At 41.5% G+C, this 14,772-nt stretch overlaps 1 protein-coding gene across 2 annotated transcripts; it reads right to left on the bottom strand.

Annotated features, from left to right (window-relative positions):
• Positions 1-3,380: 3,380 nt before the first annotated feature.
• dmbx1a (diencephalon/mesencephalon homeobox 1a) lies at positions 3,381-10,482 on the bottom strand. Of its 2 annotated transcripts, none has more exons than XM_058065985.1 (5): positions 10,358-10,482; positions 7,485-7,652; positions 7,063-7,241; positions 6,519-6,912; positions 3,381-5,220 (listed from the first exon to the last, which is right to left on the bottom strand). In XM_058065985.1, the coding sequence occupies exons 2-5, from the start codon at positions 7,636-7,638 to the stop codon at positions 4,775-4,777; spliced, it is 1,173 nt and encodes a 390-aa protein (XP_057921968.1). In that variant the 5' UTR covers positions 7,639-7,652; positions 10,358-10,482; the 3' UTR covers positions 3,381-4,774. The 2 variants fall into 2 exon arrangements, with proteins under 2 accessions (XP_057921968.1, XP_057921967.1); XM_058065984.1 differs by having other exon boundaries at positions 7,063-7,257; positions 7,486-7,652.
• Positions 10,483-14,772: the final 4,290 nt, after the last annotated feature.

Raw genomic sequence — 14,772 nt, 5'->3', positions numbered from 1 at the left:
TCGCGGCGTGACATTAAAAAAATATCATCCCAGCATCAATGCCGTCACTTGATTGATATACAGGGCAGCCATTCAGATGACAACTGAATGTTGCCCTTCGGGCGACCAATCAAATCAAACAACGTCTCTAAGTGCAGCAGAACTTACGATGTCAGCCTATCATCCATCCCCGTTACTTGATTGACATACAGGACAACCAATCAGATGACAACTGAATTTTGACCTTTAGGTCACCGCTCATGCGTAAACAACGATGCAAAGTGCTAAGCTAGTCGGCGAATTGAGAAATTTTAAAGCCCTCGCTAAAGTTTATGGTCACTAAAATGAGTGAAGGAGCTGGACCAAGTAAAAAGGCAAAAACTGGACCAAGTAAAAAGGCAAAAACATATCACTTCCATACGGATATGGAATATTATACGGATATTGTGATACGGATATTATCCATGACTGATAAACATTTGGAAGTGTGCTTGAGGCTGGCTATCAGCAGCTACTGTCCGGACTATGCATCCCTGGCTGGTTCAATTCAGTGCAAGTCATCAAAGTAAACTCAGGTAATTACAAAAAATGTTAATAGTTAATTATGTGTGTTTTGCAATATTGGCTCATTTGGTTATGTAAGGTACATCAACATACATTGTACGTACAAATAATCCTCAATACATTTGAAAATAAATAGATGTTTTGCATTTTTGTAGTGGGTAGATCATTTTGACTCGGTCATTTTAAAAGTAGCTCGCATGCTGAAAAAGTGTGAGCACCCCTGACGTACAGTATACCCAATGCTGCATAACAGTTTGCAAGTGGCTGTAGTGTTGACAATCCAGAGATGAAAGCAACCTGATCCAACATCAAGGGCATTTGACCCTGCAGCAGTACAATCTAACAATCCCTGTTCGAGCCTTAGGCGTGTGTTTTGGTGGGAGGGAAATGTGTGTGTGTGTGTGTGTGTGTGTGAATACTAGAACAGTATTGTGTTATGTTAACAAGCCTATAACGCCTCATGGGAGAAAATCCCGCTATGTACCTGGACAGGTTGTGGATAACAAGGACATTCACATTGGCTGCATATATAAACGTGATGGTACCAGAGGTGCAATCAGGACGCCCTTGGAGGAGAACACGCGTGTTGTGGTGTAATGAAACACAACAAGGTCAGGGTGATGTGTCACAACCACATTAATTCTGCTAATCTTCTCAGCTTGTTATCTTAGTAGCGTTAATTTATAGCCATCTTAAGAATTGCTTCAAGCAACAAAGAAGATGTATTTGTTATTTACACAACAGGAGGAAAAGGCTCAACGGAGCACTCTTATGTGTTTGCGTGGGAAGAGCAAGGACACATCTTGGAGGTGGACAAGCTGTTTAAATGCCCCCTTTTGTGTGTGTGTGAGTGTGCGTGTGTGTGAGTGTGCTTAGCGGCAGGGCTGGGGGTCTGTGCGTTTTGACAAACCATGCTGTTAAAGATATAATAGCAGCATAATCACCGCCCCGGGCCGCCATTCTTCAGGATAATGGCCTGCTTATTCATTGGGGACGGCTTATGTCTCCATGCAGCTTTTTATTTTACACATCATATTGCTCTTTTTTTTGCTTCTGCATTCAGATTTTTATTTGTGTTTTTTTTTAATCATCTGTGGAATAATTGATTTCCTATCCCAAGCCCTTAACAGCATTATTGTCACTCCTCAGATGTAACATATTTCCATGTGTTTTCTCACAAAGGCTGCTTAAGATTCTTGGAAATTTTAATGTTTGAAATTTTGAACAGGTGTATTCTGTAATAAAAAAAAAAAAGCTCTGACTTGGATATACAGTAATACCTCTTTTATTGTGGTTCATTGGTTCGAGACCTGGCAGTGATAAGTGAATTTCTGTGAAATATAGGATTCCTTATTTGCAAATAGAATATTTTCATAGTTAGCATATAGAAAACCACCTTCTGAGTTCAGTTTTTGTTATTAGAGCCCTCTAGACATGAATTTACAGTCCTATAGTCACCTTTACACCAAATATGTTAGTCATAAGTAAGATATAAGATATAAATAAGATAGTGGTGGAGTGGTTAGCGCGCAGGCCACACAGCTAGGGGACCTGGGTTTGATTCACCGCTGGGGCATTTCTGTGTGGAGTTTGCATCTAAGTTTTCTCCGAGTACTCTGGTTTCCTCCCACATTCCAAAAACATGCTAGATTAATTAGCCACTCCAAATTGTCCATAGGTATGAATGTGAGTGTGAATGGTTGTTTGTCTATATGTGCCCTGTGATTGGCTGGAGACCAGTCCTGGGTGTACCCCGCCTCTCACCCGAAGACAGCCGGGGATAGGCTCCAGGACCCCCACGATAAGCGGTAGAAAATGAATGAATGAATGAATAAGACTCATGCTTGTGTGTGTTGCAATAAATGTTGAAAGTGGTGGACAGGAAGTGATGCTGGGAGTTCAGAGTTGAGTTTCAGCTCGGAATGTGTTACAGCCACAGTAACAGTATCACATGTTTTTATAGGGTATTATTGTGCCACAGTTCCCCACAGAATGCAAAAAGTGTATTATCATTGACATATTGCTTTGTAGGACTTCAGGAGGTTTGCCACCAGCTGCTTATAGTGATCTCCCTCGTAGGGTCCAAGAAACTCTGATGTCAAAGTCACTTAGCGCTACCGTTCATGTAATTTCTCTACATGCATGCATTTTGTCCACTTCCAAGAGAGAGATTTCTGATGTCAAAACTCTACATATTCCAGACCTCCATATTAAAATGAATGTATAGGAATGTGCAGACAGACTTTCGGATAGAACTACAGTAAACCTCGGATATATCGGATTCAATTGTTCCCACTGGTTTTGTCCGATATAAGTGAAATCTGTTATATGCGTATACCAGAAAATGTCCGTTTTACGCATATATGGGATTTATATCCGGTATATGCGTAAATGGGATTTTATCCGTTATAAAAAGGCACTTCCTTGACTATGTTTCCAATGTACCTGGACGCGCAGGCAACGCTGCAAACGCTGCAAATGACGTCGTATAGCGGCCTGTCACGATTCGGCGAATCGGAGCGCCACGATGCGGCCATCCGATATATGCCAGGGAAATTTCATGGAAATGCATTGGAACGGGACTGGAGATTTTGTCCCAAATAGGCGAAATCCGTTATAAAAAATCCGATATATGCAATGAATTTTTATTGGAAATGCATTACAGAAAAATGGGTTCTTGTTTATCTGTCCGTTGTGAGCGAATTTCCGATATATCCGAGTCCGATATATCCGAGGTTTACTGTAGTTGCTTGTAGACACACTGTATGTTCTGATAAACTACAGTTTTTGCCTTATTCTGCATAAACTAAGAAAAGTTTCACTAATTTTGGACCGGATTTTGCTTGTAGACCAGTGAAATACTGCAGTAATGTGCCATATTCAACCACAACACAGCATAATTTATGAATCGATTTATTTCCGCAAAGTGGCGAGGGACGACCGTACTATGCAGAAATAATGTTTAACAAATATGTTCCTCTCTTTGTGTATTGAAACACTCAGCAGACACGTCTCAAGTATAAAGATCTTCAAGCAGTATTTTTATTGGTGGATATTTTACAACAACACTAAGTCAACACTGTCTGGGCAGAGGAAAGGAAACAACACCCCCGCCCCCACCACCACCACATTTTAAGTCTATCTAGCACAGGACCAAGTTGGGGACAAAGACAGTAACAGCAGCAACAACCTCAGCTGAAATAAAACCGAGACAGCAGAACATGGATGACTTGGGGCCCAACAATGGCTGAAATATTCTCAGCAGTCCAAAGCAGGACCAGTAAATGTCTTGATCCGTTCCAAGATGGCTCAAGGAGGAGTGGATGGAAGTAGGATGGGATGAGCAAGTACAATCTTACAGCTAAAAGGACTTTTATCAGAGTTCATTATCAATAATAAAACATAGTACAGTACTTTACAATGACCTTATCCGTAAACATTAATAGATAGATTTTATATTTCACCTATTAAAATAATGTGCATGTTTTTTTTCATTTGTTGTTTTTTTTTCAATTTACCCCATCCGAGCAACATGAACAGCCAACATCAGAAGTGCTAACAGTGAGTGTAACCATTTCCTCCAGAGACTCTGTTTTTATTTAGTTTCCGGATTGATCAAGTCGGTGATGTCGCTACGTGACTCGACATCTTAAATGTAACTACCCCTGGAAGTGATAAAAGCCAATCCTCAATGATATGCATGTTCATTATTACATTTGCCCCCGCCCATCTCCGCCTGGGGCCAAATCTAATTAAACGCTTTGAGAATTTAGTCACTGAAATCATTTTGTCATTATCGAGTCAAAGCGACGTCCGTTCAACGGGTGAATTTGTGGCTATTAATGACGCTGTTGAGGAAAAGCGGCCTGTGTATGCTCTTGTGTGTGTGAGCAGGCGCCATTGTTAACCTGTTAAACTGTTAACCAGTACTGCAATACAATTGTTTTTCACAAGCTTCTTCACTGCAATACCTCACAAAGTGCCTCACATATTCACATTTTTCTTGTAAACATTACTAGTCATTGTCTTTTTTTTTTTTCCAGTCTTTTGTCCTTTTTTAATGAATGTTCACTTTCTGTGACGTCCTCTATTCTTTTTCCCTCCTTTCATGTCAAGTCTGAAGCAGATGCTGCAAGTCAGCAAGCTCTCGGTGACGTGACCAAGAATGGATGAAGGGTCCGTCACTCCTCGGAAACGTCGCATTATGTTTTACTCCATCCAGGTGGGATTGTCAGTTAGACAAGGTGTCCAGTCCCAGCGAGGCGGCGTGCTGTTTGGCCCTCAGCCGCAGATTCTCGATGCTGGTGGTCTTGCTGTTGTGGCTGCTGAGGCCGCCCCCGGCAGACGCCTGCAGCAGCGGGCTGTTCCACACCTGCTGGGCGTGATGGGACAGCGACTGGTAGTACGACTGGCAAGGCAGGGTACCCAGCGGCGTATGGGGGGGCATGTTGACATTCATCCCCAGGTATGGGAGTGACGAGGGGGCGGCGAGGTCAAAAGCGGGGTAGTGCACCAGGTTGTTAGTGGCAGCCATGTGCTGGCGGAACTGCTCCTGCAGGCGGAACAGGCTCAGAGGGGAGGAAGCGTAGGAGTGGTTCTGGGAGAGCGGACCTCCGGCGGCCAGACCACCGCTAGACGACGAAGGAGGGGTGACAGACGGCGAGACGCCGGGTGAGTCTGCACAGAAGGAAATCGCTTTTAATGTCACGTAGCCAAGTTTGTGTTTTGATTGCGTTTTAGTCTGTTTGTCCAGGAACCGCTTGACTGACAGGTGAGTCATGACACAAGGAAGTACTTTGTCAGTTTTTTCTGGTACCAACCGAAGTTGAAATCCAGTACTTAGCTCAACATCAATGACAATTTTCAGCTGCCCTGTTTGATGTGTTGTGGTCATCTACGATTATCTATTATCTATTAACATTAAGGCACGCTTTGATGCTGATACAAATGAGCACAGTGAAGCCTGTTTGGGCAAGGAAGACACCATTACAGTACAAATGTACTATTATTTATTTACACTCTTCAATAGCAAGGGCCACACATGAAATATCTGTCTTTTTCACCCCATATTTATAATGCATGTTCTTTCTGTAATATTATGACTTTATTCCCATGATTTCCCCAATCTAATATTTTAAAAATTACCACTTTATTTTGTTTTGGTTCTCATAATATTATGACTTTTAATATTTTATTTTAAGTTTTTTGTCAGAATTTCTTTGCGACTTTTTTCTCTCGAATCGGACATTTTTTTTTAATTTGTTTTTTTAATTTCTTTTGTTTTCTATTTCAACTTTCTTGTATATTGTATATTCTCTTCTCAGAATTATGACTTTGTTCTCCTAATATTTAGATTTTATTCTCATAGTGTTGTAACCAAATTTTTCAAAAATTCAAACTTTGTTGTTTTGGTTGTTTCTCATATTATGACTTAATTAAAATAAAAATTATGACTTTAGGAGAATAAAGTGACATTATTTTTTTTATTATTCTCATAATTTTTTTCATAGTATTTTTACTTTAGTCTTGTAAAATTACTGCAGATATGTCCATTTTTGCAGGCAAAAAAAGCCACACTTTTGATACCTCAGTACTATAATGTTATTTAAGTATGAATATTAGGAGTTTAAAACGTGACAAGATTTCTCAGAGTTTGTGGTCGCTAGGACTGGGACGCTAATAAATACATTCATTGATTTTTCCAGCCTCAATATCATACAAGGATAGTGTGTTTGTTTCGCTGGATGGAGACGGGGCCGGTAGCATACACACAGAGTGCAGAAGAGTGTAATGTACTCATTATTATATTAGTAGTGCAGATTGTGTGTGACATTTTTTGAATAGTTTTCTATTGTACAATCTCGGGTATCGTCTCGCGACGCTGACATCGCTAATAAATATCGAGGCATATGCAGACATTAGAGTCTATGAAAGTACACTTTCATCAGGCTAATTTCCGTGCGATGGCCTCCTACCTGGTTTAGGACTGAGTCTTTTGCAAGGAGAAGAAATGTCTGCGGGCGTCACGGCTCTCTCGCTCTGCATCTCCTCTGTCTGACATTTGCTGTCCTCCTCCTTATCCGTGCCGTTGTCCTCTGTGGCAGACTCGCTGCCGGACTGCTCGGCCGACGTGACGTTGAGTTCCATGTCAAGCGGTACCGGACGGACCACGGGACCATCTGTTCCCAGAGATGTGGAAGAGGAGGATGGGGGCAGCTGAGAGTCGGGAAGGATGGCGTCGGTGGCGGCGGGGGGATCCTCCTTCTCAGATCCTCCTTCACCGGTTGGCTCCTTCTGTTTCTGCAGCTGCTCCTTCTGGAGGCTGCGCTGCTTCTTACGGAACTTGGCCCTGCGGTTCTTGAACCAGACCTAGGAGAGACAGACGAGGGGCCATTTTGGTGAGTGCTCAATGTTTGATTGGTGCGGCAGATAGACCGAATTGTAGGATGAGCCTGAGATATGAGATCAAGATAGGAGCTAATCTGCAGATCTTCGAAAGGCTTCTTAGACCAGACCTACCTGCACACGAGCCTCTGGCAAGTTGGTGCACATGGCCAGTCGCTCCCGCATCACCACATCGGGATAGTGGGTCTTCTGGAAGGTCTTCTCTAGAGCCTCCAGCTGCTGGGCGGTGAAGGCCGTGCGACTCCGGCGCTGTTTGCGGTGCTGAGAGCCGTATCGAGCCTCCAAGATGATGTCTTGAAATGCACAGCCGTTGAAAGAGAAAACATGGGAGGTTTTATTTGAAGGGCGGTGTGAGCAGTTCTTAGAAGGGCTTGATTTCTTTCTTTATGACACTTGCAGCGTGGTGCGCAGTGGGACTTTAACCTGTGTCACGTATGAGCTGTCAGAAAAACTAGCAAAACCACAAATTTGCAAATCCTTCAAAGTGTGTGCGTGTGCGTGTGCGTGTGCGTGTGAGTGTTTGTGTACTCAATTACCAGCCAGTCTCTCTGCCAGCGTGAGAGCATGCACAGAGGGCCGGTAGTCCGGAGCGTGCTGCGCCTGTTGCGCCGCCTGCTGGTGGAGGTTGTACATGGCGCTGAGGGAGTTCATGGCGTGCAGGGAGTATCCGTTCACCCCGTAGTGCTGCATCCTGCCGTCTTTGACTGTTGATGAGCAGATGACAGACGGCCCATGCACCGACAAGGCCAACGGGTGTTAATGTTTGCACCCCAATAAACGTGTTATCCATTAACATCCAATTATCGCTGGGTTCATTCCATTAATTATACAAAAGGCTTTTAATTGGGGTAATTACCACTCGTTCCCATAATGAACCGTGACGGATGCCTTATTCATGAATGTATTCACTCTGATCCCACAAGCCGAATCCACATTGCTTTCACACTTCAAGGCATTAATGAAAGGAAAATGATTTTTAAAAAGCGAATTGGATTATTTTGAACAGGCTGTGATTCATTGAAGTGACGCCTCCTTATTTGCTGCTATTTTTCATATCTAAATCTTATTAATCCAGTCATGCTTTTTGAACAGAACCACCCTCCACGCAATATTCCACGCGGCTGCAAACTCCATTTTGGCAGTTTTAGATGTACCGCTTGAGGACATGATTAGATATGTATTAGTCAGCAGGAGGCATCTCCGAGGTTCGAACTATCATCTCTATAACTATTATTATCGCTGATATCAAAAAGTTATGTTTTTTTATGCATGTGTCATACGTAGTAAAAAATCATTTATAAAAATGACTCAATTATGTTATTTCATTCAATTTGGCTATAATGTATTCATTGATTTTAGATTAATTAATAATAATAAATACTTCCGTAATAATAATTCCCATTCATGATTGACATTGGAGTTTGAGGTTAGAGAGCTGTTTGTAATATTTGCTGTCTTATTAGGTTATTTTATTTTTGTACAGTCTAATTTTGGAATATTTTGTATTTTTTAGGGTATATCTGAACAGATACATATTATTATTTAAATGTTGTTATTATATAATTATTGTTAGGTATTGAGAAAACACAATCCATAATCTTTTTTTTTTCACATAACCATGCAATATATTTGTCATAGTCATTGCATGCATACATATTTATCATTCATTTAATTTATATTGTAAATTAGATAAAACAATGAAATTCCAGTTGATTTCTTAATTATTTTTATTATTTTAAAAACGCAGTAAAAATGCAGTATCTCATAAAATTGTCAAAAAAAAATAATCTGCCAAAACGTCCTCAATCTTTAATTGATCTCTCAGTGTGAACGGAACTCTTGAATCGAATAACTTTTGCAGCATGTATTATTATTCTGATTATGGAGATGCGCCTGTATAAAAAGAGACATTTTATGGAAGGCCTTCAAGTGGCAATCTTGGACTATATTGTTTAGAAATGTTACTTTTAGTCGACAGTTGAAACTTGTATTATGCTGAAGTGTGTGTGTGTGTGTGTGTGCGTGCGTGCGTGCGTGCGCGGCCATCCTCCGCCTATTAGGAGGTTGCTGAGGCTGATGAATGTGATCAGAGGGCAGTGGGGAATAGTTTAATTCGCCGGGACAGAAGGTGCTTCGCTAAACATTTACTTTAGTCCCTCAAGTATTTGAGTTGAATGCCCCCCCCCCTCTGCACCCCTCCTCCATCCTCCTTTCCCCTCTCTGGCGGCCTCTTATCCCATCGCCCCCGGGCAACGTTTTGGCTGAGATGTATTGCTTCTCCGCGGGTAAAAATATGCATGTTGATCCCCATTTGGCTCCGCGTCTAATGGAAGTGCAAATAGGTTTCGACTGCGAGGCCCTCCATTTATCATCAACGCTGACATGCGCAGGAAAAAGGAACTTTACGTTTTTTTCTTCGAGTCCCCCTGAAATGTCAACTTGAACTTTAAGCGACTGTGTTTTGCAACGATGACCAAGTTAACGGCCGCTTGTAGTGTCCACCTGCGGACAAAGTACGAATGCTTCCTGTTCTTATTGTCATTCGTAAAGCTGCATGAGTGCTGCAGGCACCGCGGGGACCTCCTTGGCGGCTCTGCTCAATGCTTCGATTATCAAAGCGTCATTATGTAAATTGGCATGTACAGTGCAACTCTTTCATCCCGCTAAATGAGGAAAAATGTTATTTGCTCCAGCAGCCCTGCGGGGCCTGACAGTCTGCTCTTTGCCGTGTCACGGTGGGTCACCGAGGGCGAGGAACCCCCTTTTATCCCCCTTTTATTCTCTTATTAGAAACATTTGTTAAGCGGAGACAAATATGGGCATTATGTCAATGTCTGGTTAGATTATTCTCTTGACAAAGAGAACAAAGTGTATTATTACATTTTGCTCTATTATAGGCCTATATTTGCATTTATAATATTAATATTAACATGTACTTATTTATCATACAGGTATATATTTATTATACGTTAGGGTAATTAACATTACATTTTAACTGTGGTTTATTTCAAATAAAGTTGCATTATTGCCGATTTGCATATTTCCTGAATTGACTGAAATCACGTGCGTCAATAAAACCAATCAAAACCACGTGTTTGTTTTGCATGGCCTTATCACGATTACATTGCGTACATAAAACAACAAATATTTGTAATTGATAGATCCATTATACTGACTTTGGTACATTTTGGAGTAAGATTTAGCATTTTAATAGAGCCGTACTTTGAAATGATGTTTACATGGTACTTGGTAATAGTTATGGTCTATAATTTATTTTCTCTTTGGAATGTAAGCGTTTAAAGATGAGGAATGTTTTCAACTTGGCAAAACATTGCCGTTTTTTTAACACATTTTTCTTTACATGTCAGGCGAGCAAAAAGGAATATAATATTTCAAAAGTTGTTTTTACCGTGTAATTTCAGTAGTTGTCCCAGCGAGTCTTCGGTTATCCCTCAAAAAGTCCTGCGTCTTGTTGCGTGTTGGTCTCCAAGTCCACAGCGGCTTGCTGCTGAGAGCTGGGACCAGGGATTTTTAAAGAGCGCTTGGAGAGGCTGTTGCTGGCTTCCTATTGGCTGCTCGAGACGTCACTCAAGACAACGAGCCAATTATTCGTCCAGCTGCACGGGGGCTTTACAGACTGGATTTTTTTTTTCCCAATGTAACTTTCCAAAACGATACGTTTTAGACATTTTTGTATTTTGAAGCTCTGCGTTTAATGTGGAGCGCCTTTTGTTCTAATTCCACCACTTAATACCTTTTTTGACTATTCGGTGTATTCGTTTGTCATCAGAGGCCCGAAGATATGAGCCAACGCAGCACTTTCGCTAATGGGTTATGTAAATAAATACAACCCAATTATAGTGAAGATGTGTCATCACATTTTAATTAAGTATAATTATTTCACTTTATTTTAACACATTTTTTCCACACGTCCCATTGCTTCTTAAAAACCATCCAATTGGTCTTTAGTTTTTGTGATGAAAACCTTTGGTTTGTTTGCGTTTGGGCTTTTCTTCCCTCCTTCCTTCATGCTACTGGAGAGAAGAAGGACTTTACAGAGATGACTAATGGATGCCAGGGTGCTGCTTTTCCCGGCCTGGAAGGATTTTGGGATGGAATATAGGGAAGACAAGACGCCACCTCAGCCTCCAAAAACCCCTGTCTTAAAATGACTGCGGGTAAGAGGATTAGGGCAATAATGCCCTTCTCTTCTTCAAGGTTTTTTTTTTTTTTTCCAGAGAGAAGATTTTTTTTTCTCCCGGAGCAAAACCGTTTAGGTAGGGAATTAAGGGCAGCGCAAAGTAGCCTTTTAATGTCAAGCTTGCATATTTTGCTGTAAAAGATTCTCTAGGAAAGTGGTTTTTAATTTATATCTTTCACCGTGTTGGACGCAACTTGTCAGAAAAGATATGCAACATGGAATATTAATATTAATATGCAAGAATGTATGTGTATATTTAAATTAAGATGGGTTCATTTGATGTGATATAGCCTGAAAAAATCACTTTTATTTAGCACAGTTATCATTATTATTAGTATAACATTTCACTCATCCTTTCCCATATGCCTTCCCTCTCATGGTTCCTCTTCTATCTGCGCTTTTCTTCGGGTTCTGCGCGAGAAAGAGGATTAACTTGTGAACCAATGGAAATAAGAACTTAAACGGGAGGTAAATCTGGCCACTGTCTCTTTGTAAGGAGCGTCTCTAAAGCAATTAAAGCGAGAAAGAGTTTCTTCTGAGCGCCTCTCCACCCAAAGCTCCTTAGAGCGTCGAGAGCTGTCCAGCGCATCTGAGGGGCTTAAACGCCCCCCCCCCCAAAAAAAAAAAAAAAAACATCTCCCCTTACTCCTGTAGCCCGATGCACTGCTCAATACAAGGTGGCTCAACAGTGACCCCCTCCCAACAATTAATGTGAATTACTTTTAAACTATGCATGCTATTTTGCAGAAAATATTTTCTTATGGATAATACATATAAATTGTACATTGGTAAATATGCCACATGCCATGAGGGTATAACACACATCACAACAGACAATATAAAACAATTCATAAGCAATAAAATACAAGAGAAATCACAGGGAAAAAAAGGTCACGTGTGTATAGAAAATATGCTTAAATGCTGCTGAGCGATGCTCCCTAATAGCTAATTAATACTCTTAATGATGTCTCTGCAACTTCATGAATACATTAGATGTACAATCCTGCAAGACTCAGCCTCCGCGGCGCCATTCGAGGGTGTTTCAGCATCTGTTCACACCACAGCAATTCATCATTTTGATGTGTACTTTAAAATCGACTACTTGCAGGGGACCCTTTTTTTTGGACAAGAATAACAAAGCAATTAGCCTTGAGCCGCCTATTAGACACGTTATTAGCACGCTTGCACAGCCACAAACACACTCCTGTTTCCTTTACTGATTTTTCCAAATGAATTTAAAAAGGCCTTGGTTGCTTCTGTCAGGGGTGTCCAAAGGGCACCACACTTTTTTTTTTAAATATAGGCCTAGGCACTTTAACAAATGGGTTGTTTTTAGGCATTTTTACAAAATATGCGGACCTGGATGGAAAAAGTGTGGACACCCCTGGTTTAGATTTTATTGTGGGCAGAATCCTTCTCATACCTTTTTATTGGTGACAAGATCTCGGAGCTACTGTGCAAACCTCTTTAAGTTTGGAATCGGTCACTTTCCTCTAATAGTTGTAGAATTCTCTCTCTCATCCATCCATCCATCCATCCATCCACTTCTCCTTTCTCCCTTGTCTCAATTCCTGTGTCGCATTTCTTTTCCTTGCCTTCACTCCTCTCTTTCTCTCCCTGGCCCGCATCCCTGTGCACAAGGGCCTCCATTGTATGGTCCTAATCCAGAGGCAACACAGCTTTAGGGACATGCAGGGATAAAAGGACCATCAAGCCCACAACTTTATGGGGGCAAATCTCTCCCTAATCCTTCGCTTTATCTAAACAAAAGCCCCTCTGCCTTAATCCACCTATGTGCTGCAGAAAAACTGGAGATGCAGAGAAAGAAAAGAAGACAGAACAAGGAAAAAAAAAGGTGAGATCGTATAAAAGAGGGGCTTGGAGTCTGAAGCAGGACAGTTTGTGTGTCACCATATGTTTACACAAAGGTGGAGGTCATAGCAAAGTCATACACCTAAACATTTGTGGCGCCCCCTACGGGTTGTAGTCAAAATGCTTGGGAACACAGAAATCCTCCAAGTCTTATTGTCATTAGACAATTGGCCAATGACTTATGGCCAATTAGGTTCTAATACCCATCGGTGCCCCTCATACGTCGCTTGACGACAACCACGTTTTTCAACCAATCTCGCTCAAATTTTACACACATTTGCTTATCAGTCCCCTCGCGGTGCGTGCCAAATTTCGTGATGATTTGTTTATACACCCTCAAGTTACAGAAGGTATTAGTGTGATAATACGATTTATGGCGTCAAACTCTTGGTTTATTGACAACGCCACCATGTGGTGTCACTTGACACATTCTGATCACTTCAGGAGCCCAAACAAATACAATACACTGGGATGTAAATTCAACGATAAGGAATGTAGACAACAAACATGAATCAATGGGGAGTTAGCTCATGTTTTAAAACGGTACATTTGTTCATTCATTTAGTTTCTATGCCGTTTGGTAGACCTTAGACTGGTGGCCAGCCAATCACAGGGCACATATAGACAAACAACCATTCACACTCACTTTCATACCTATGGACAAGCCTTCATTTAACCTAACATGGAGTATCCGGAGAAAACCCAAGCATGCACGGGACTCCACACTAGCGGAGATAAAAACCCAGATCTCCAGATAACAAATATACAAACCTCTTTCGTTTATCCAAAAAATACCCAAATTATGTTTCATTTTTGATACTGAATTTTTTGATACTGAATCACAGCGGCTGATTCCTATTGAGTAAAAGGACTATATGGGATTAAACGCTCTTAACATGCTAACGGTTTGTGAGTGGCTCACCATTTTCTTGTTTAATTCCCGTGTTTAAAATCGGTGTTTGACTCACTTAAGGGTAATCTCCACATTCTTGAGCTAATCTTCCAAATGCTATTAGATTCAGGTGTGGCCCTGCCTTCATTCTTCTCCCTCATTTAAGACCATCTTAACAAGGTCTGGAGAAACCACCCTGTTGTACCGCAATCCCTTCACTTCCTCTTCGACATCTGTCTTACTTTTAGAGACAATCCCACTGTATCTGCTGCACTCTTCAGCAATAAGCTGCAGATGACTTTCTGAACCTTGAGAGCTTACGCGGTTTAAGTCAGAACCAAAAAAAAAAAAAAACCCCACCCTGTTCCACTTAGTACTTGCTAGGACTCTTAAGTTTCATTAAGTTTCATTGTCTTTGCGATTTGACTGAAAATCAACATTTAATTTAATCAACACATTTGCCATCATTACCTCTGTCAATTACCGCCTGTTCACTCCTAATAGAGCTAACGGTGCTAATGAGGCAAATAGTTGTGGCAATTAAGTCATTAAAGGCAATTAAGACCTTCCAATGCAACCCACCAAGGAGCAGAAGAAGAAGTAAAAGCAGCAGCATCTTCCTCCGTGGAGTCACAGAAAGCTTTAGACTGGATTGAGGGAATTTCCCCCCCGGTGGTATCACTCGAAATACTCCAACCATTATAAGGCTGATCAGCCGTTGGCTGAAGGCGTCTGTGGTTCCGCCATGCAGGGATTACACCTGGCCTCCGGAGGGGGGAATGTTTCCCAAATAGGCAGGCAGGCAGCGCAGGAGACGCAAGGCAGACTCCGTGCATTCCTTCACAATAAAGTAGAAATC

Source organism: Doryrhamphus excisus, chromosome 3 (assembly GCF_030265055.1).
Source record: "Doryrhamphus excisus isolate RoL2022-K1 chromosome 3, RoL_Dexc_1.0, whole genome shotgun sequence".
Classification (NCBI taxonomy): domain Eukaryota; kingdom Metazoa; phylum Chordata; class Actinopteri; order Syngnathiformes; family Syngnathidae; genus Doryrhamphus; species Doryrhamphus excisus.
Note: the sequence above shows the minus strand (reverse complement) of the source record. Positions and strands in the feature narration are given on the sequence as shown.

Excerpts from the sequence above, each read along its gene's own strand:
- dmbx1a (XM_058065984.1), bottom strand. The coding sequence starts at position 7,638 with ATGCAGCACTACGGGGTGAACGGATACTCCCTGCACGCCATGAACTCC. Across the intron at positions 7,258-7,485 it reads CGCTGGCAGAGAGACTGGCT|GGCTGTGCATTTCAAGACAT; the intron begins GGTAATTGAGTA and ends TTCTCTTTCAAC. Across the intron at positions 6,913-7,062 it reads TGCCAGAGGCTCGTGTGCAG|GTCTGGTTCAAGAACCGCAG; the intron begins GTAGGTCTGGTC and ends TGTCTCTCCTAG.